General features: G+C 37.8%; 1 protein-coding gene across 3 annotated transcripts in view; it reads left to right on the top strand.

Annotated features, from left to right (window-relative positions):
- The window catches only part of SECISBP2L (SECIS binding protein 2 like), a 98,445-nt gene extending 75,111 nt beyond the window's left edge, over nt 1-23,334 (top strand). For all 3 annotated transcript variants that reach the window (XM_005559502.4, XM_065547916.1, XM_005559501.3), the window contains 6 exons: nt 194-326; nt 2,675-2,837; nt 10,896-11,116; nt 12,002-12,156; nt 15,387-15,606; nt 19,046-23,334. In XM_005559502.4, the coding sequence (XP_005559559.1) occupies nt 194-326; nt 2,675-2,837; nt 10,896-11,116; nt 12,002-12,156; nt 15,387-15,606; nt 19,046-19,728 (1,575 nt within the window). In that variant the 3' untranslated portion in view covers nt 19,729-23,334. The remainder of the gene's footprint in view (nt 1-193; nt 327-2,674; nt 2,838-10,895; nt 11,117-12,001; nt 12,157-15,386; nt 15,607-19,045) is intronic.
- Nucleotides 23,335-23,648: the final 314 nt, after the last annotated feature.

Raw genomic sequence — 23,648 nt, 5'->3', positions numbered from 1 at the left:
TGCTTTTCTTTATTTTGTATGCAGTACTTCCTTCAACTTACAGTGTCTGAAATTACGTTTGCCTTTTTGCCAGTTAGCCAAACTTCTCATGTTCATGTTTAAGTGAACTACTATACCTGTGTTTAATGTATATTGTCATCATTTGTACATAGTTGAAGAGTTATCAGTAATTAAAGACTGGTATAACTTTTAGGTTATTTTAAAAGAAAGAGAGGAAAAGAAGGGGCGCTTAACTGTGGACCATAATCTTTTGGGATCTGAGGAACCAACAGAAATGCACTTAGATTTTATTGATGATTTGCCACAGGAGATTGTTTCCCAGGAAGGTAAGGAGGTCCCCCTTTCTCCTCTTCTCATGGAATGGTCTGAAATATTTTAATAGATATGTAAGCTATCACTAGTTATGCTCCTGATTGAAAGATGTGCTCCATATTTTACATAAATCTCTTTATTTTTTAGAGTGGTTTCTTTTAAAGATGCTTTTGTAGGGAGATGGTTAAAGAGAAGGGGACAGATGTTATATAGTAGGCCTATGACATTTTTGAGGCTTAAATCCTGAATTTGTAGTGAACCCTCAAAATTAAGATCTCACGAATGCGTGAGATCTCTGGAATTGTCACAAGTATTTTCATTTTGTTTTCTTTTACGTCCAGAACACTGTTGGCTATCTTTCTTTGTGGGGCTATTTTTCATCGAGTCATTTTTGTTGATTTTCTTGCTTTTGTGGAATTAATACATATGCCACAATGCCACAATGAATGCAATTGCAAAGCAGAATCTAGTTGGTCAGTAAGATTCAGTGTCATACATTAAGTAGCAACACATGATTCCAATTGGTAACTTAGCAAAACCACAGATTTCTTCTAATATTTATACCACCACAGAAGAAAGATTTTTCTGCTAGTATATCTTTATTGCCCAAGTTTTTGCAACACATTTAAATCTGCTTTACATGTAGATTAAGCAACAATGTTTCATTGTTTTTAGAAAAATGAGTTGATTTCTAAGGATTGTTCACCAGAGAAGTTTGTTTAGGGTTCGCTTTTATTCTCAGTTTAATGATTCCCTGTTTTTAGGTGTAATCATCCATCCATTCATTCAGCAAATGTTTACTGAATGCTTACCCCATGTATTTTAGTAACTAGAGTAGCAAGAGGACGTTGGGGAATGTAATAAAGATATATATATAGTAGACAGGTCCTGCTGTTGAAGAACTTACAGCCTAGTAGGAAGGTAAGAAGATACATGTGGGCTGGGCGCAGTGGCTCACGCCTATAATCCTAACACTTTGGGAAGCCAAGATGGGCAGATCTCTTGAGCTCAGGAGTTCGAGACCAGCCTGGGCAACAAGGCAAAACCCTGTCTCTACAAAAAAAAATAGAAGAATTAGCTGGGCGTGTTGACTTACGCTTACAGTCCAAGCTACTTGGGGCACTAAAGTGGGAGGATTGGTTGAGCCCAGGAGGTCGAGACTGCAATAAGTGGAGATCATGCCACTGCACTCCAGCCTGGATGACAAAGTGAGACCCTGTATCAAAAAGAAAGAAAGAAAAAAAAAACCATGTGTAACTTTGCTAATTAATGGACTAGATATACAAATACGAGCTAATTTCCTGAGTTTGGCTGTTTGGGAAAGAAGCAGTAACTAAACGAAGGAGACAGTAGAGTCAAGAAATGGCATTTAATAATGTGGCTTCTTGAACACAGAAGCAAAGACCAAATAAGAGAGAAACCGGGGTGGTGCCTGGAGAATCAGGAGTGGTGTGGAGAGGGTGAGGTAGAATTTGTCATTGCCAGCAATAATGGGAAGTTTTAGATTGTTAAAAAAAAAAAAAAAGATTTCTAAGAAATAGATGGAAAACTAGAAATGAGGAAGTGAGTAATGTGATCTGGAAAGAGGTACAGATTTTTGTGTGTGTGTACCTGTGATAGAATCTCTGTTGTTGCCTAGGCTGGAGTGCAGTGGCGCGATCTCGGCTCACTGCAACCTCCACCTCCCGGGTTCAAGCTATTCTTCTGCCTTAGCCTCCCGAGTAGCTGGGACTACAGGCATGTGCCACCATGCCCAGCTAATTTATTTGCATTTTTAGTAGAGACGGGGTTTCACCATGTTGGCCAGACTGGTCTTGAACCCTGGACCTCAAGTAATCTTCTGCCTTGGCCTCCCAGAGTGCTGGGATTATAGTCATGAGCCACCAGGCCTGGCCTAAGAGGTGCAGATTTTTGCTTTTTAATGTAAATTCTCTAGGAATACATGTTTTAGATAATGTATATTCTTCCTCGCCCCTGTGGAGACTTCTGGGCTATGCTTAACTTTTGGGAGAGAAGGAATTTTTTTTTTAAAGAGATGGAAGTCTCACAGTGTTTCTCAGGCTGACCTGAAACTTCCAGATTCAAGCGATTTTCTCACCTCACCCTCCCGAGTAGCTGGGACCACAGGCATGTACCACCTCACCTGGCTAAGAGTATACTTCAACAGACAATAGGAGAATTTAATTTTTTTAGTGTATGGAACATGTTTATTTATGATATGAAAAATGCCCACTTTATTAGCTTCTGGAAAATTTGGAAATGACCCAAAAGACAACGGCCATTCTAAATTACATTGATCAACGTAGAGCTTTTCAGCATTTGAAGTTTCTAAATTTTTTCCCTTCACTCCACATCTCCACAGATACTGGACTGAGCATGCCCAGTGATACTTCACTCTCTCCAGCAAGTCAGAACTCTCCGTACTGTATGACACCTGTGTCACAAGGCTCTCCAGCTAGTTCTGGAATAGGCAGTCCAATGGCATCTTCAACAATAACCAAAATCCACAGCAAAAGATTTAGAGAGTAAGTTTTATACTCATTATTGAGGTTGAATAGTTTAAGGATCTTGATTGTAGTTGTGAATTTAGTATTGTCATTGTTACTCAGTGAGTCGAGCAGACAAAACACTAGAGATCTTTAACTCCTTTCGGATTTTGTTTAACAGCTGAGTTTATTTATTTAAAGCATTGCCTCTGTCTGCTGTTAGTATTCACGTGAGAGTGATTTGACAGTAAGTATATTCTCTTTATATCAGATAGTATTTCTATTCTAGAAATCTAGACTCTTAACATCTTATATATTAAAATGTTGTACTATCAGTTTTCCTCCTACAACTGCTTTTGCTTTTTTGTTTATATTATTGTCCCTTCAAAAGATCACTCTAATCAATTAATAATAGGTTTCTAAGACCCTGTTATATGAAATGAACCTATTACATAAAACTATTTGTGCAAGTATTTCTAAGTTCTTAAATTGAGATAACTGGGGGATCACGGAATATGATACCCCATCTGTGGATAGCTTTAACAGTTATTGCTGTGAAGGATTTTTAAGATTTTAACATTTATGTTGATGAATTAATTTTACCTTTAGAAATGACATATGAAAGAATCCCAGGGTAAAAGTATAATCTGAGTCCAGATTACTTTGGTTTATTCTGTTCCGTTTCCTTATACCATTGTTTTTGAGCAAATACTTCTTGCCTAGCTTTGGAAAGCTAATTAAATGTCAAATCACAGATGTGGAGCAAATGAAACACTTGGGGGATAAAATGTTATGTATGAAATGAACAGCTTGAAGGAAAAAAGGAAAAAAAGAATGAAGAAAATTGCATTTTGGGATGTTCTAGTCTCATTGCATTCTTGAATTTGGCATACTTTGACAGTTAAATGTTCCTCAGTCTCTCCATTTATATATATTCTTCTGAAGTAGTGTCATACTTGTACTTATTTAACTATTTTTCACAGAAATACAAAAAATTCCACTGCAAATTGTTTTGCACTAAAGAAGAACAGGCACAGATTTTCCCACTATATAATATAATTTAAAAGTAGAAATTTGCTTGCCTTGGTTATTCATAGGTAAGAAACACCAATTCTCCTTATTAAGTACCTGCTTATGGTAGACATGAGGGACGATTACTAGAAAAGATGGAAAGAGCATACAGGAGAAGTATATACTTAGATAATTTCTTTATCCCAGAAATTAGGTACTTTAGTGGCCTCACACTTCTGACTTTCTGTTTCTCATGTTACAGTCACATAATTTCACAGAGAGCCCTATTCATTTGCTTTGTCTGATGTAGAGGCATGTGATTTTTACCTCATGACCTCTTTGGTTTTGGCTTCAGTTTAATTATTGAGTTCATCCTCCATAGCCATAAATTTTCGGAGCTCTAGGGACCCTTGAGGCCATTTTACCTAGCTCCTTATTTTTATGACTGAGAAAGCCAATGCCCGGAAATCTATCCGAGCCCAGAGGAGGAATTGTTGGTAATAGGACATTCAGTTAGAAATCGTGTATCTTTCCTACTAGAAGCATCTTTAGTAACTCTTTACCAAAATCATTTGTTTTTATCTAATAGCAGCTGTCATTTGGTTTATATCCTTAGGAATTTAATAATTAGTAATTCTGATAGTCCTTAGGTTAACTTATCCTTTACATAAAATCTATCCGAATCAAGCTTGGCAAAGCTGCTGTAGCCAGACTGCCTCTCTAGATCCCTCCTCTCTGGGCATGGCATCTCTGAAAGAAAGACAGCAGCCCCAGTCACGGGCTTACAGATAAAACTCCCATCTGCCTGGATCAGAGCACCTGGGGGAAGGGGCAGCTGTGGACGCAGCTCCAGCAGACTTAAGTGTTCCTGTCTGCTGGCTCTGAAAGGAGCAGCGGATCTCCCAGCACAGCACTTGAGCTCTGCTAAGGGACAGACTGCCTCCTCAAGTGGGTCCCTGACCCCCGAGCCTCTGAATGGGAAACACCTCCCAGCAGGGGTTGACAGAAACCTCATAACAGGAGAGCTCCGGCTGGCATCTGGTGGGTGCCCTTCTGGGACGAAGCTTCCAGAGGAAGGAACTGGCAGCAATCTTTGCTGTTCTGTAGCCTCTGCTGGTGATACCCAGACAAAAAGGGTCTGGAGTGGAACTCCAGCAAACTCCAGCAGACCTGCAGCAGAGGGGCCTGACTGTTAGAAGGAAAACTAACAAACAGAAAGGAATAGCATCAACATCAACAAAAAGGATGTCCACACAAAAACCCCACTGAAGGTCACCAACATCAAAGACCAAAGGTAGATAAATCCACAAAGATGAGGAAAAACCGGCGCAAAAAGGCTGAAAATTCCAAAAACCAGAACGCCTCTTCTCCTCCAAAGGATCACAACTCCTCGCCAGCAAGGGAACAAAACTGGACGAAGAATGAGTTTGACAAATTGACAGAAGTAGGCTTCAGAAGGTGGGTAATAACAAACTCCTCCGAGCTAAAGGAGTATGTTCTACTTCAATGCAAGGAAGCTAAGAACCTTGAAAAAAGGTTAGAGGAATTGCTAACTAGAATAACTAGTTTAGAGAACATAATAAATTGCCTGATGGAGCTGAAAAACAGCACGAGAACTTCGTGAAGCATACGCAAGTATCAATAGCTGAATCAATCGAGCGGAAGAAAGGATATCAGTGATTGAAGATGAAATTAATGAAATAAATTGTAAAGACAAGATTAGAGAAAAAAGAATGAAAAGGAACGAACAAAGCCTCCAAGAAATATGAAATATATGAAAAGGCCAAACCTACGTTAGATTGGTGTACCTGAAAGTGACGAGGAGAATGGAACCAAGTTGGAAAACACTCTTCAGGATATTATCCAGAACTTCCCCAACCTAGCATGACAGGCCAACATTCAAATTCAGGAAATACAGAGAACACCACAAAGATACTCCTCGAGAATAATAAACCCAAGACACAAAGCATCAGATTCACCAAGGTTGAAATGAAGGAAAAAATGTTAAGGGCAGCCAGAGAGAAAGGTCGGGTTACCCACAAAGGGAAACCCAGCAGACTAACAGCAGATCTCTCTGCAGAAACCCTACAAGCCAGAGTGGGACCAATATTCAACATTCTTAAAAGAAAAGAATTTTCAACCCAGAATTTCAAATTCAGCCAAACTGAGCTTCATAAACAAAGGAGAAATAAAATCCTATACAGACAAGTAAATGCTGAGAGATTTTGTCACCACCAGGCCTCCCTTACAAGAGCTCCTGAAGGAAGCACTAAATATGGAAAGGAAAAACCAGTACCAGCCACTGTAAAAACATAACAAATTGTAGACCATCGACACTATGAAGAAACTGCATCAACTAAGGGGCAAAATAACCAGCTAGCATCATAATGACAGGATCAGATTCACACATAACAATATTAACTGTAAATGTAAATGGGCTAAATGCCCCAATTAAAAGACACGGACTGTCAAATTGGATAAAGAGTCAAGAGCCATTGGTGTCCTGTATTCAGGAGACCCATCTCACATGCAAAGACACACATAGGCTCAAAATAAAAGGATGGAGGAATATTTACCAAGCAAATGGAAAGCAAAAAAAAAAGCAGGGGTTGCAATCCTCCTCTCTGATAAAACAGACTTTAAACCAATAAGATCAAAAGAGACAAAGAAGGACATTACATAATGGTAAAGGGATCAGTGCATCAAGATGAGCTAACTATCCCAAATATATATGCACCCAATACAAGAGCACCCAGATTCATAAAGCAAGTCCTTAGAGACCTACAAAGAGACTTAGACTCCCACACAACAATAGTGGGAGACTTTTTTTTTGAGATGGAGTCTTGCTCTGTCACCCAGGCTGGAGTGCAGTGGTGCTATCTCGGCTCATTGCAACCTCTACCTCCCAAGTTCAAGCGATTCTCCTGCCTCAGCCTCCTGAATAGCTGGGACTACAGGCCCATGCCACCAAGCCTGGCTAATTTTTGTATTTTTAGTAGAGACAGGGTTTCGCCATGTTGGCCAGGCTGGTCTTAGTGTTCTGACCTCAGGTGATCCACCCACCTTGGTCTCCCAAAGTGCTGGGATTACAGGCGTGAGCCACTGCACCCAGCCAGTAGTGGGAGACTTTAATACCCCACTGTCAATATTAGATCAACAAGACAGAAAATTAATAAGGATATTTAAGACTTGAACTCAGCTCTGGACCAAGCGGACCTATTAAACGTCTACGTAACTCTCCACCCCAAATCACAAATTATACATTCTTCTCAGCACCACATTGCACTTATTCTAAAATTGACCACATAATTGGAATGTAAAACCCTCCTCAGCAAATGCAAAAGAATGGAAATCATAAAAAACAGTCTCTCAAAACAAGTGCAGTCAAATTAGAACTCAGGTTTAAGAAACTCACTCAAAACTGCACAACTACATGGAAACTGAACAACATGTTCCTGAATGACTACTGGGTAAATAACGAAATTAAGGCAGAGATAAATAAGTTCTTTGAAACCAGTGAGAACAAAGACACAATGTACTAGAATCTCTGGGACACAGCTAAAGCAGTGTTTAGAGGAAAATTTATAGCACTAAATCCCCACAGGAGAAAGTGGGAAAGATCTCAGATCAACACCCTAGCGTCACAATTAAAAGAACTAGGGAAGCAAGAGCAAACAAATTGAAAAACTAGCAGAAGACAAGAAATAACTGAGATCAGAGCAGAACTAAAGGAGACAGAGACACAAAAAAACCCTTCAAACAATCAATGAATCTAGGAGCTGGTTTTTTGAAAAGGTTAACAAAATAGACCACTAGCCAGACTAATAGAAAAGAGAGAAGAATCAAATAGACACAATAAAAAATGATAAAGGGGATATCACCACTGATCCCATAGAAATACAAACTACCATCAGAGAATACTATAAACACCTCTATGCAAATAAACTAGAAAATCTAGAAGAAATGGATAATTTCCTGGACACATACACCCTCCCAAGACTAAACCAGGAAGAAGTCGAATCCCTGAATAGAGCAATAACAAGTTCTGAAATTGAGGCAGTAATTAATAGCCTACCAGCCAAAAACCCAGAACCGGATAGATTCACAGCTGAATTCTACCAGAGTTACAAAGAGGAGCTGGTACCATTCCTTCTGAAACTATTCCAAACAATAGAAAAAGAGGGACTCCTCCCTAACTCATTTTATGAGGCCTGCTTCATCCTGATACCAAGACCTGGCAGACACACAACAAAAAAAGAAAATTTCAGGCCAATATCCCTGATGAACATCGATGCAAAAATCCTCAGTAAAATACTGGCAAAACAAATCCAGCAGCACATCAAAAAGCTTATCCACCACGATCAAGTCGGCTTCATCCCTTCGATGCAAGGCTGGTCCACCATATGCAAATCAGTAAACATAATCCATCACATAAACAGATCCAATGATAAAACTCACATGATTATCTCAATAGATGCAGAAAAGCCCCTCGATAAAATTCAACAGCCCTTCATGCTAAAAACTCCCAAAAAACTAGATATTGATGGAATGTATCTCAAAATAATAAGAGCTATTTGTGACAAACCCACAGCAAATATCATACTGAATGGGCAAAAGCTGGAAGCATTCCCTTTGAAAACCAACACAAGACAAGGATGCCCTCTCTCTCACCACTCCTATTCAGCATAGTGTTGGAAGTTCTGGCCAGGGCAATCAGGCAAGAGAAAGAAAGCGTATTCAAATAGGAAGAGAGGAAGTCAAATTGTCCCTGTTTGCAGATGACATGATTGTATATTTAGAAAACCCCATCGTCTCAGCCCCAAATCTCCTTAAGCTGATAAGCGACTTCAGCAAAGTCTCAGGATACAAAATCAATGTGCAAAAATCACAAGCATTCCTATACACCAATAATAGACAAACAGAGAGCCAAATCATGAGTGAACTCCCATTCACAATTGCTACTAAGAGAATAAAATACCTAGGAATCCAGCTTAACAAGGGATGTGAAGGACCTCTTCAAGGAGGACTACAAACCACTGCTCAAGGAAATGAGAGGACACAAACAAATGGAAAAACATTCCATACTCATGGATAGGAAGAATCAGTATTGTGAAAATGGCCATACTGCCCAAAGTAATTTATAGATTCAGTGCTACCCCCATCAAGCTACATTAGACTTTCTTCACAGAATTAGAAAAAACTACTTTAAACTTCATATGGAACCAAAAAAGAGCCTATATAGCCAAGACAATCCTAAACAAAAAGAACAAAGCTGGAGGCATCACACTACCTGACTTCAAACTTTACTACAAGGCTACAGTAACCAAAGCAGCATGGTACTGGTACCAAAACAGATACATAGATCAATGGAACAGAACAGAGGCCTCAGAAATAACTCCAAACATCTACCACCATCTGATCTTTGACAAACATGACAAAAACAAGCAATGGGGAAAGGATTCCCTATTTAATAAATGGTGTTGGGAAAACTGGCTAGCCATATGCAGAAAACTAAAACGGGACCCCTTTCTTACACCTTATACAAAAGTTAACTCAAAATGGAGTAATGGCTTAAACATAAAACCTAAAACCATAAAAAACCTGGAAGAAAACCTAGGCAGTAGCATTCAGGACATAGGCATGGGCAAAGACTGCATGACTAAAACACCAAAAGTAATGGCAACAAAAGCCAAAATTGACAAATGGGATCTAGTTAAACTGAAGAGCTTCTGCACAGCAAAAGAAACTATCATCAGAGTGAACAGGCAGCCTACAGAATGGGAGAAAATTTTTGCAATCTATCCATCTGACAAAGGGCAAATATTAGAATCTACAAAGAACTTAAACAAATTTACAAGAAAAAACAACCCCATCAAAAAGTGGGCAAAGGATATGAACAGACACTTCTCAAAACAAGACATTTATGCGGCCAAGAAACATGAAAACTCATCATCACTGGTCATTAGAAAAATGCAAGTCAAAACCACCATGAGATACCATCTCATGCCAGTTAGAATGGCAGTCATTAAAAAGTCAGGAAACAACAGACACTAGAGAGGATGCAGAGAAATAGGAATGCTTTTACACGGTTGGTATGAGTGTAAATTAGTTCAACCATTGTGGAAGACTGTGTCGATTCCTCAAGGATCTAGAATCAGAAATACCATTTGACCCAGCAATCGCATTACTGGGTCTATACCCAAAGGATTCTAAATCACTCTACTATAAAGACACATGCACACGTATGTTTATTGCAGCACCATTCACAATAGCAAAGACTTGGAACCAAACCAAATGCCCATCAGTGATAGACTGGATAAAGAAAATGTGACACATACACACCATGGAATACTATACAGCCATAAAAAAGGATGAGTTCATGTTCTTTGCAGGGACATGGATGAAGCTGGAAACCATGATTCTCAGCAAACTAACACAGGAACAGAAAACCAAACACTGCATGTTTTCACTCGTAAGTGGGAGTTGAACAATTAGAACACATGGACACGGGGAGGGGAACATCACACACCGGAGCCTGTCGGGGTGGGGGGTGGAGAGGGATAGCATTAGGAGAAATACCTAATGTAGATGACAGGTTGATGGATGCAGCAAACCACCATGACACGTGTATACCTATGTAACAAACCTGCATATTCTGCACGTGTATCCCAGAACTTAAAGGATAATTAAAAAAAAAAAAAAAGAATACAACGTGGAAGACAACAAATATATTTGTTGATTTATCAGATATTTTTGAGTGCTTAGTATGTGCCTTTTTCTAGGTGATGGGGATAAAGTGATGAATAAAACCAGTGTCATAATAAAAGCAAGCATTTATTGAATACTTAAAAAAAATTTCGGAATCAAATCTGCCTATTTGAAATGCAGAAACAAGGAATATCTGTATCACCCTTCTGTTTTTGTAATTGACTGAAGAATTTAAGAAGTTTTAAACACTTCTTTAAAAGACTTTTCATGAAAACTTCTTGCCAGATATATTTTCTCTTAGAGATACTTCCTTAATGTAGTTTTATAACTATAGGGGAAAAATTAGGATGGAGTTACCCATTTTGGTTTTCTTTACAGGTATTGTAATCAGGTTCTTTGTAAAGAGATTGATGAATGTGTGACTCTTCTTCTCCAAGAGCTTGTCAGTTTCCAGGAACGCATCTACCAAAAAGATCCTGTGAGAGCAAAAGCAAGGAGACGACTCGTTATGGGTCTAAGAGAAGTTACCAAACATATGAAGTTAAACAAGATCAAGTGTGTTATAATTTCTCCAAACTGTGAAAAAATCCAGTCAAAAGGTATGCGCTTTTTGCTTTTGAAGTGTTTTGATAGTATAGCTGTAGGATATTCAGTGAATATAAAGTGGAAGCCATATGTCTTTCTCATCAGAGTTTAGGTATAAAGCAGACTATCGGAGCATGAGAAAAGAAAATGCAGTCTTTCAATACCTGAAATTAAGTAGTAGAATTGAGACTGGATTGTAAATAAAATCCTCATGTATGAACACCAGTGGAAGATTTCAGTTTGGCCCACCAACTGTCCCTTCTGTTGTGATCAGATGGAGGTCTAGCCAGAATGCATTTCTTCTGCGAATATATTCTGCTTTTAAAATTTTATGGTGGTGATTTGTCTCTCAGCAGCAGTTTCATTTAGAGGCACTTATGCAAACCAGCACACAAGTACTTTGAACTACATCATGCATCCTTATTTGTCCTTTTTGATGGGCAACTTTAGGTGACCATAGTAGACAAAGCAGGTAGAAGTAGTAGGCATATGCATGGCGAGGAGTATCAGTGAGACCAGTAATGTATAATCGATCTCATTGCATTGTGAGAGGTCTTTTCTTGAACTGAAAGATTTGCGAGTCAGCCATTAACAATTTTAATTAATTTCTTTATAATAAATATTTGCTGAATTGCAGTTTGATTGCTGCTATGCTAATCCCTATGGAGAAAGAAAAACACTGGATTTAAGGGAATTTGGAATTTAATAGGGGAGAAAGAAAATACATATATACTTCCATATGTAGTATAAAATCAAATAGGATAATGTGTGTAACAGCGTAAGTGCTACAAGCGTTCATAGAATTCTTTGCTGCAATGTTTTATGCTTTAGCTGTCAGGTGTGCAATTAGCTCCATGTAGGCAACAACTAAAAGCCTTTGTGTGTGTTGATTTTCTCAGGTGGTCTAGATGAGGCCCTCTATAATGTTATAGCCATGGCTCGGGAACAAGAAATTCCTTTTGTGTTTGCCCTTGGAAGGAAAGCACTAGGACGCTGTGTGAACAAGCTGGTTCCTGTTAGCGTAGTGGGAATCTTCAACTACTTTGGTGCTGAGGTAAGAATTTAGAAGACACACACTCTTGCTCTCCAGCACATCCCCCAGATAGCACATTTTTCAATTGACATATGCCAGTGTTATGTTTAAGCATTTGAAGGAGTGAGTTGACAACCCTCAAAGAATGAGTGGAAATTTTTTGAGTATTACATTTCCTTTTTTAGTGGTGGAAAAGATTTATGTAGATGAATCCTAAAGCATTTTGAAAAGGTTTTAGTTCCTATTTCTGCCAAAGTGGTTTTTTTCTTCCGGGCTCAACTGCATAGTACTTGGTAATTTATTTTACTGCCGGTTAAAGATACCTGATATTATGTAATATAATTTCTTCAGTCTCTAGATGGGTATATTTTGTGCTACTAGGAATCAGGAGACAAAAGAATCCTTTAATTGGAAGGGATTTTCCTTTAGAAAATGGAATTTCTAAACCAATTGTCACAATAGTTGTACCCATGATACTATCAACTATCATCTCTCTGGCAATCTGCTAATATTGATCTTTATCTATAGGAGCTGATAATATAATGGTTGTTAATTTAGCATAATGCTCATCAACTGTAGTGTTTAAGACTGTTTTTTTACGAAGGTGATTCTAAAGTACTTTGTGATATCATTGACAGACTGTTTTTGCCAACCACACTATTTTTGTGTGTCTATCCAGTCACCATGTTTGCATATCCTACATTCCCCTGTCCATTCTGTTTCTTTCCCACCACCCATGAAATTCTCTACCCACCTGCTCTATGAGCATATAAATAATATTTGTGCTCCCACAATAGCCCATGCTTTTGTCACGTTTAGCATAACACACTGCCTTGCTGTAGGTTATGTATGTTTCTTTCCGTTTAACTGTGAATTCCTTGGTGACAGCCCCCTTCCTTTGTCTTTATATTCCTGACACCTTTCACATTACTTGAGTATAAGCAGGCAATAAATGTTTGTTGAATGAAATTGTGAGATAGATGTATATCTGCCCACTATGCTAGACTATATGTGAGAATTTCTTGCCTGTTAGCCCAGTCACTTGGGAGGCTGAGGTGGGAGGAGCGCTTGACCCCAGGAGTTCCAGACCAGCTTGGTATATTATCAAGTATGTCTATTCACAGTGAATGGTAGTGCACCTGTTACTTTTACCATCTTATACAACTAATCTTTGAATTAAGCTTCCATTCTTTACCCTCACATTCAAGGCTTTTATTCCTTGATCTTAGCATCTCTCTTCAGTTTTTCTTCTCTTTCCTTATATTCTTTTATTCCTAACAATTTATTTCTTTTTTTATATTGTAAAACCAATGTTAAACTCACATATCCATTTGCATATTTTCTTTTTACTGTTTTCACTTCAATGCATGGTTTATTAAACACTGCAAATATTTGTCAAGCCTGTTACATGTAACCACATAGGGGCTGTCATTTTTTTTAACAGAATCTGTCTTCCTTTTTAAAAATAATAAATCCTGAATATATTTTTTTACACTACCAGTAGGTAACACCCACCACTCTTCAAAATTAATACAATTAGCAGCATCCTATATTATACCTGCTATTTTAAACGGTTTAAAGTGCAGCTGGATAAAGGAAGCTACTTATATTTTTCCTTCTTGAGATGAATTTTCAGAGACGTATTATTCTACAGCAATGTAGCACTTTTTGCCATGCTTTCATCTCAAGGTTTATACTTACTATAAAATTAAACAGATTCTCAAAAATGTCCAGGTTATGTTTAATTCTTTGAAATTCTTTACTTAATGTTGTATGTTGCATTGTGATACTAAATTGGTCATTTAACAGGAGTGGGATGCTGTAGAATTATGGCATAACTAAAAGTCATATAGATTGGCCTTCTGGTGGCTGTGGAAACTTAAATCTTTGGACATTATTAGGTATCATAGTTATTGAAGTACAACTTTAATGCTATATGAATTTTGCCATCTTATTAATTTTTTTTGAGGTGGAGTTTCACTCTTGTTGCCCAGGCTGGAGTGCAATGGCATGATCTCGGCTCACCGCAACCTCTGCCTCCTGGGTTCAAGTGATTCTCCTGCCTCAGCCTCCCGAGTAGCTGGGATTACAGGCATGCACCACCATGCCTGGCTAATTTTGTAGTTTTAGTAGAGATAGGGTTTCTCTTTGTTGGTCAGGGCTGGTCTCGAACTCCTATCTTCAGGTGATCCACCCACCTCGGCCTTCCAAAGTGCTGGGATTACAGGCGTGAGCCACTATGCCTAGCCGAATTTTGCCATCTCATTAAATGTGAGTATGCTCAGTATACCTACCACTTCACGGAAATTATTTATTTTGTTCCTATTTTTGTTTCAGCAATGAAAGAACTTCCGGGTTTTTTTAGCTCCGTATTCTACTTCCAGGCTCTATATTCTAATTTGCATTTGGCCCAGTAGTCATGCTTTTCTATCTTGTGTTATCTTTTCATCATCTTCAAGGTCCTAGCTATCCATATTATCACCAGCTTACTTTTGTCATCTAGTTCTTCCAAAAAATAAACAATACAGGAAAATTTAATTCCTATAGAGATTGCCATCTCCTTCTACATTCCTGAACATCACTCAGAATACACTCATTCCCTTATATTGTAACCCAGATAAGATTCTTTACTGCTCCCCTAACAAGCCTTATACTTTTCTTATGTCTGTAGCTTTATTAATGATTTTGCATATTTGGCTTTGAAGGCCCTAATTTCACCCCTCAAAATTGTACCGTTTTCCAGGCCAATGCTGATGTCATCTTCCCTTCATGACTTCCTCAGTGATGCCCAGCAGTTTAGAGTTGATGTCTCATCTAAAAGCCGTAACACTTTACACCTCTCAAGGCATTTAAGGTATTATGCCTTGGATTATAGGTGTCTCTTACCATCTTTTTCCAGCCACATAAAAGGTTCCTTGAGAGTAGAGTTGATGTTCAGTCATCTTTGTACCCTCTGTAGTGGCAGACACTAAAGGAAGAGTGTACTTGTTGAATGTCGTAAGAACTTTTAATATATCACATTTAGTGGCTAGTGTTGGAATCAAGAAATTTCCTCAGACTTGTGAGAATTAAACAGTAAACGTAAGTTATAGAGTAATTTCATAAGGTTCTGTGGTTTGCATACCATTTGGATTTTATCCCCATTGAAAGTGTGTCTGACCCTGAAACAAACAGTAGAGATACTTATTATCCATAATAGGAATAAAAAGTATAACAAAAAATGGATTAATCAAAATACTCTTTCTTTTCAGAGCCTGTTTAATAAGTTAGTAGAACTCACTGAGGAAGCCAGGAAAGCATATAAAGATATGGTTGCAGCAATGGAACAGGAGCAGGCTGAGGAAGCCTTGAAGAATGTGAAGAAGGTGCCACACCACATGGGACATTCTCGGAACCCCTCTGCAGCAAGTGCCATTTCTTTCTGCAGTGTCATTTCTGAACCCATCTCTGAAGTAAATGAAAAGGAATATGGTAAGTTGTTGAATACTATTTTAAATAACCTAAACTATGAGATGATTTCTATTCTGCCTTTTGTTTCTATCTTTATTCTTGATTAGTCAAATGTTGCTCGAAATTTGGTTTAAAACATTGCATTAAACATGTTCATTAAAAATCAGGAGAATATTTGGGACTGAGACTTCTTATGAGACACTGGAATTTAATCACAGTTCCAAATTTTTAAAAAAGCCTCGGGGGCTTTAAAAAGCAAAACACACCGTACTTGTGACCTGTCACTAAGTAAACACTAGGAAGTTTTGTTCCAATACTTTATGCTCAGTTACTAAAATTTTATATTTCCTAAGGGCTGGTCTGAAGGTAGTGAGTTATCTAATTTGTTCACAGTCAGTTATAGATTGATCTCCTTTGTTCTGCTCTTTCCCCGCTTCTCACTACTGCACTAATCTTAAAAAGAAAAAAATTTAAAAAAAAATTTTAATGTTGTATTTACTAAGTAAACTACAGACCTGAATGTTTTTCACTCTAAGCTTGTAAAACCTAGACATGATATTTGCCTTAAGTAAAGTCTGATTGTAATCAAAAAGAGATACAGACTAAAAAATAGTACTTAATGTTTAACATTTGTTTATTGAAGTCTACATCTCAGTTGTTTCTTTGCCTTATAGTCTATAATACTTTGAGCTCTTTAATTCTCTTTCTTGGTTTAGTTTATGATTTGTTTTCCCTATGTAACTTTCTTTGTTCTTCCTTTCTTAAAATTTAAATAGTATAGCCACCTTCTTTCATTTGACTCTTTGTTCATTCTTTTTTTCTTTTCTCTGGGAGGTTATCAAATAGCTTGTTGCCACCTAAAATTTAACATGTAAAAAGAGTGAGTCCTCATTTTCTTCCCATACTCCCCTTCCTGGCCTCCCTGTCTGTGATTGTAGTTAGATGTTTGGAATGCTTTCAATAAAGCTTCAGAGCAGAGGCAATTTACAAGTTGTTGTGGGCCCTTAGGAAACTATTGGCCAGGGGCAGGTGATACTGGTTTAGAGGCAGACATGTTTCTTTTGCAGGAGTGATACTAGTTGAAAATTAAGAAGATAAAGGGAAAGTGCTAACATTGTAAATGAGCGCGATGCTCCCTATATAGTGAAATGCCACATCTCAAAGGCAAGCCATAAGAGAAACCTATAAAGCTGTGGGTTTGGACAGATGACAGAGTAACAAATAATATTCATACGGGCACAAATAAACACAGGTAGTATAAAAAGAAGGTCTCAGAGATGGAGGTGATGTTTTCAAAAAGCACCAGATTCAAAGTGTTCAAAGATTGAAGCCTTGGTTTTTCTATATTCTGCCTAAAGGTTTTAGGTGTTATCAGTTAATCTCGGGGTCTTGGATTTCTCTTTAGAAAAAAAACTGTTGAAAGGAAATGTTAATGTGCATCTAAAATTTTAAGACATTTTATGCCTTTCGGAGTTTTTTTTTATATGTAATTAAATATATGTAGGAACATTTTCACTTACTAGACTTTTTGTTTGGTTTTTTTTTGTTTGTTTGTTTTTGTTTTTTTTCTAGCACTTACTATATGCCAGTCATAGGGACACAGAGATGAGCTGGAGTGGAAGTGAGGAGGGATGAGGAAGGTGAAACAGCAAACACAAAACGAGAGCTTTTGACTGTATATGTAAAAAGTGCTGTGGGAGTTCAGGTTAGCGATTGCCTGTCTCAGGAGTCAGGAAAAACTTCATGAGGGAACTAACATTTAAGAGTAGTTTAAGATGAATGGGAGTCTGAAGGGGAAAGGAGGAAAACACATCTACAGAAAGAGTATAGCTTATGTTCCAACTTTAGGGAACAGTGAGAATTTAAATGACACTGAGCAGGGAGCGTGTGGCCCATGGTTCAGGGTCAGAATGAAATAGGACCAGAGTGATAGATAAGGGCCAGATCATGGAGGCCTTTGCTGTGCCACGCCAAGGATTTTGGATTCTATCCTAGGGTGATAAAAAGCCAGTTAGACAATGATATAATCAATTCACAAAACTGGTTAGGAAGATACTACAAATGAACAGCAAGAAAAAGAAGGCCTGAGCTAAGGCAGTAGTAAACAGATTTAGTAGTTTTTGAGCTACCAGTGTCATGGTATAGTGGTGAATTCAGTGGACTAAAGGGATATAATATTAATAGGAGAGAAAAGTAGAACCAAGGGTTACTATAAGGTTTCTTCTGCTTTGAGATCGTGTAAATGATAATGTCATTAGCTGAGAATGAGAATATAGAAGGAGGTGTTGTTTGTTTGTTTCTTTCTTTCTTTGTTTTTTCATGAGGTAGAAATTAGAGTGGAAAGGACTCATTCTATGCTAAAGAAGCTTCAGGAAAGAAATTTTTTCCCAGAGAATGTATCCTGACTTGAAGTGCCCAAAATACGCTCTGTATCAATATATCGTCCATAGATGGTAACCATAGTGAACATATTAGTGTGAATAGGTTTGCTACAACTGACACCTATAAACTGCAAATAGTAGCTGTAATGTCAATATGATAGAAGGATTATTGGTATGTTTTTTGCCTTCAACTGATTTCCTATCATGAGAAATAATTTAGTTTGTCACCACTCTAGTATATAATACTTTTTTTGTCTTCCAAAATCACTTTGTAAGCCAAGCTATATATATATGTTATAAAACAACCTTTCACAGATGTTAGAAATGCATAGATGGATTCTTTGCTTATAATTGGAAACACATGTCCCATTACAGGCCAAAAGATAATTTAAATAACTTGCTGAGTGAGCATGGTACAAACACATGAAATCAGAACTATTGTTGCTGGACATCTTGGCTCTTCTATCTCTTGGGTTGTGGGTCCTTGAGCCCAGTACACCTCTAGGCCACAAAAAAGTTAGGCAGTTCATTGATTTTCATGAATGTGTGGATTTTATTTATGAGTACCAGTGAGCTCCTATTGGTATAAGATCTCTTGCATTCTGAAGCATTAATATACTTATTTTTACCTCCCTGTTTCTTTATTTTGAATGTACATTTTTGGGAATTATTTTCCCTTTATAGCATTTAAATTAGGTTGGGCACAGTGGCTCACCTGTAATCCCAGCATTTGGGGAGCTCAGGATAGGAGGATAGCTTGAGCCCAGGAGGTCAAGGCTGCAGTGAGCCAAAATCATGCTGCTGCATTCCAGCCTAAAAGAGCAAGACTCCATCTGAAATACACACACACACACACACACACACACACACGCGTGCGCACACACACTTTCTCTCTCTCTCTCTCTCTCTCTCTCTCTCTCAAACTAGTACTAAACAAACTAAATTTGTAGTTTTTCCAGTTTCTAAGCCAACAAATTTATATATTTTGTTGTTCTTTCTTATTTGGGGGTTTTTAAAGAGTTGCATGATTTTGAAACAATGTTCCAGAACGTTTTAAAAAATCTGCTTGATATTTGTAGAAACAAATTGGAGAAACATGGTGGAAACTTCAGATGGACTGGAAACATCAGAAAATGAGAAAGAGGTATCCTGTAAGCACAGCACTTCTGAAAAACCCAGTAAACTTCCATTTGACACACCCCCTATTGGTAAGCAGCCATCATTAGTGGCTACAGGCAGTACTACCTCAGCTACAAGTGCTGGGAAATCCACAGCAAGTGATAAAGAGGAAGTGAAGCCAGATGACCTGGAATGGGCCTCACAGCAGAGTACAGAGACTGGCTCTTTGGATGGCAGTTGCCGAGACCTTTTGAATTCCTCCATCACCAGCACCACCAGCACTCTTGTACCTGGCATGCTTGAAGAAGAAGATGATGAAGATGAGGAGGAGGAGGAAGATTACACTCATGAACCCATATCTGTAGAAGTGCAGCTCAATAGTCGAATTGAGTCTTGGGTCTCAGAGACCCAGAGAACTATGGAAACCCTTCAGCTTGGAAAAACCCTTAATGGTTCTGAGGAAGACAATGTAGAGCAAAGTGGAGAAGAGGAAGCAGAGACGCCCGAGGTGCTGGAGCCAGGGATGGACAGTGAGGCATGGACTGCTGACCAGCAGGCCAGTCCTGGGCAGCAGAAGTCCAGCAACTGCAGCTCGCTCAACAAAGAGCACTCTGATTCTAATTACACAACCCAAACTACATAACTCAGGAAATGTCGGCTCTCTATCTCCAGCTGTGGAAGGGTTGCAGCCATTACCATTTATGCTTCATCTCAACATTTTGCACTGTCCAGTATTTAATATACGTATTTAATTCCCAACAAATATTTTTGTAGCTTTTACTTGTTTTGTTATGATCTGTAGCTTAGCTTTTGATTAGCATCCAGGTGTCTTTCTTTCTAAGAACTGTGTGGAAAATTCAGATCTGTTTCAGCTTATTTTGTAATCAAAAATAATGATAAAAAGAAGACCAGATCTTAAAGAAAATAAATTTCAAATGCTTACTTAAAGTTATTTTGAAAATTAAAGAACAAGGTTCTCAGGATAGAAGCAGTTATCAGTGTTTGCCTCAGGATTCCACCTCCTCTACTCTCATTTGACCAAAAAGTTGTTTGGGCTTCTTTAAAAAAGAACTGGGGGTGGAGTCAGAAAACTAAATAAAAGGCTGAGGGTAACTAAGTCCACCAGTGTTGTATGTTTAAAAAATCGATGCAACTTTTATGTGGTCCACAAATGTTTAGTCAGAAGTCACTGATTATTGTAATTAATTAATGTTGGGATGGGCTAAAACAGAGTCTTCAAAACTTCGGCTAGCAGTGGAGCCACCATCTTAGATTATAGCTAGCTAGCCTCATTTGTGGAAAGTGATAGATGCTGTCTATAATAGTGAACAGTCACCCGTGATAGGACCTCCAGGTTCTCTCATATTTGCTTCTTACTTACCTCAGGAATGCTCTTGTACATAGACTTATTTACAAAAGTTAGGCACATTTTGACAGGTGAATAACTGTAACCGATTGTATGACTGCTGCACTTACATGTAAACTCTTCAGAAACAAAGTCTTATACTGGTGTGTTCTCTTGCATGCTTCTGGTTCAGGACTCTTGATTTGAGATATGGATTTGATTGAGTATCCAAACTTGTCCTGAGTGCAAAACCGTTTCACCTTTTAAAAGATACCTATTTTGCACCTAGCCTTGAGCACCTTCCACATAGCAATGACCGTAGTTACTGTCAGGAGGTCAGGGAAAGGAACTTTGCACAACTTGTGACATGTATCCTGATAATCAAGGCTTAGATGAGGAAGTTTTAGAAGATAAGAGAAAGTTGTTCTAATTGTGCTGAAACTATTAGATGATTTAGAGTATACAGATATGTAGGTATTAATTGTCTATTCACTATTATTTATCTCTGCCCTTCTCTAGGAGTTTGTATACCTGCTTAGGAGACAATAAATGAGCTAAATGTTTTATTTGCTAGTCAGTCACCACCTGGACTTTAGTGACTTTACAAGTTTATGTAATGGTGGAAGAATGACAAACTGTATTTTTTGTGTCTTCCATCCAACTCCCCACCACCCCCAACTGCCCCCCCACCCCCCCATGCACACGTGTGTGTGTGTGTGTGTATGCCAGTTTCCCACTTACAAGCTTCCATAAGCAGGCACACAACTGAGAAGGAAGGGGTATTTTCCCTGCCCTGATTATCTGGGGCAGGGCTTTGCCTCACAGAGGCAGGAGAGAAGAATTGGGCAGATTCTTTACTGAACTCATTGGGACTACTGTGCTAGTTTTCATGTTTTATAATGCTGGCATTTAATTACTGGAGAGATTGGATTCTTGGTTGGTGATTTAGTATTTGTGAATTGTGAAAGTTTAGGAGCATTGCTGTGTAGAAAATGTTAGTCAATCAACTTTATTATTGTGCTAAAAGGGGACATTATTATACTGTCCTGTCTAAACTGTTCTCCAGTATAGACTTCCTAGGCACTAAATATCCAATACTTAAAGGAACACAGCAGGTAAGGAATGAAGCCTCTGAAATAGTACTCATGGATTTATACGTGGCAGATCTTACTGTCTCTACACATTTGGAAGTGTTCATTGATTTAAAGAAATGATAGAGGTTTTGAACTACTGACAGTCTTAAAAGTGAATTTCAAAACTTTCATACTTTTTATGGTGTAAATTTCCTTTGCTCGATGTCAGTGATTCAGATAACTCTTGACCTTGAGATGATGGCTTTTCACAGGTTTCTTATATTTTATATCTCTTCTGAACATGAATTGTCGTTTTAGATTTTTGACATTTGTATCAAAAGAGAAGTTGAGGAAATCTTCAGAACACTGGTAACTTTTAATTTTGCTATGGACTTCAGAAGTGTTTATTTCTATGTTCGGTAAATGCTCTCGCATATGCAGTACCTCTTCTGCCAGCAAATCCAAGGCACCATCGCCTTTTTATGAGACAGGTCACCTTGAGAGGACAACCCAAGAATTAGTAAAGGCAATGTTACCATTTTGAGAGCATGCTTAAATAAATATTAATCACGTCTTTGTAACTTGTTTCCTTTAAATTTTGGAATATTGAATTACAGACTTTGGAGGAGTTGTGAAAATCAGTTAAGTTTTTATGTATTTTTTGAAGTGGGCGTGCTTGGCTCTTTGAAGACCTATAAAGAGATCCAGTGGAAAGAGTAAGGGTTCATCATCACAAGAAATAAAAAAACATAGTGATTCTTTTTCTTAATGTGTAGAGGTGGTTTTACTGGCAATAATTAATAATAGATTTCTATTTCCGTATATAAGTATATTAACTAAAATATGAATTACACTTCCAAAGTTAGATTTCTGCTTCAGTAGGTTTGTTTGCTGTGAAGATTACTTCTCAAAAGACAAATGTTCATATTAGCTTAATTTTTGGTTTAAATATGTTTGTAAATGATGTAATATATTTCTTTTGACTAAACATGGAAAAGTAATGTGTGTTATACATTGAGAAGTTTTTACTGGCTTTGACTGGAGGTTGTTTTTGCAGAGATGGTATTTTATATGATTCCAGTATTTCGAAAAGAATTAGTCAAAAGGAATTCACATAGTTTAAATACTGAGAAATTAATATCCAAATATGTACTTGTCTGATTTCTAAATAAGCTGGGGGAGGAGGGAGGGGTGGGAATTGAAATGTGCAAATGAGTAGTGAATGCTACATTCATTTTCAACTCTTTAACATACAACTGTTCAATCTTAACATATTGTTACTTTAATATATGTATAAAGAAGTATTACTGTTTGTAAAGCTGCTGTTTGCTTAAAAAAACACCCTTGTCATGTATTTTCTGTATGTTGGGCCAACAGGTTAGAACATTAACCCATTTAAAAATGTTTATCTTTTTTTGATTTAAAAAAATTGTGTGAAATAATTTATTTACAGACATCTTCCTCCTCCCTCATCCCTTCCAACCTTTACATACATCACAGAATCAACCAAACTGTTTGCTTAATCTGAAATCTGAATCCTAATGAGAAAAATTTAAACTTTGTTGGCACATCACACCTTGAAAGTATTTGTATTATTTTATAATTTAATTTCTAAATATACCACATAAGTTTATAATTTAATGTCTTAATTGTAATGCTCTAATAAAAAACTAGCAAAATTAGTGTGAGTTATAACATGAAGGGATTTTCATCTTTTGCTCTATGAAGGATAATTGTTATATCACATTTGGGGGGTAATAACAGCTTTTTTGCACTATGTAAATACTAGTGGGGATTCTTCTGTACTAATAAAATGATTATTGAAATGAAATCTGTCCTTTCAGAAGAGATACTTAAAGAGTTCATGACTTTCCCCACATGTGGAAGACAGAAAAAAGAGTCCAGCTCAAGTATTGATTGGTGGTCACATGGGGTTGCCAGAAAAGGCTTTAAAATCGGCACGAAGGAGTTAAGAATAAAAATCTCCATCTGGGGTGGTCGGTGTGATCTGTGGCACGGGCCCAGGCGTTTAGCCAGAAACCATCCTGATGTTAGGAGAAGGCTTCTGTAGATTCCTTCACCTTTTTATATTAGTTCCCCTGTGCTGGGCACTGTCTTTTCCCAGTATTAACTCATCTAATCCTT

The sequence above is a fragment of the Macaca fascicularis genome, chromosome 7 (genome assembly GCF_037993035.2).
Source record: "Macaca fascicularis isolate 582-1 chromosome 7, T2T-MFA8v1.1".
Lineage (NCBI taxonomy): Eukaryota > Metazoa > Chordata > Mammalia > Primates > Cercopithecidae > Macaca > Macaca fascicularis.
The sequence above is the reverse complement of the archived record's forward strand: the minus strand, read 5'-3'. Positions and strand labels throughout refer to the sequence as shown.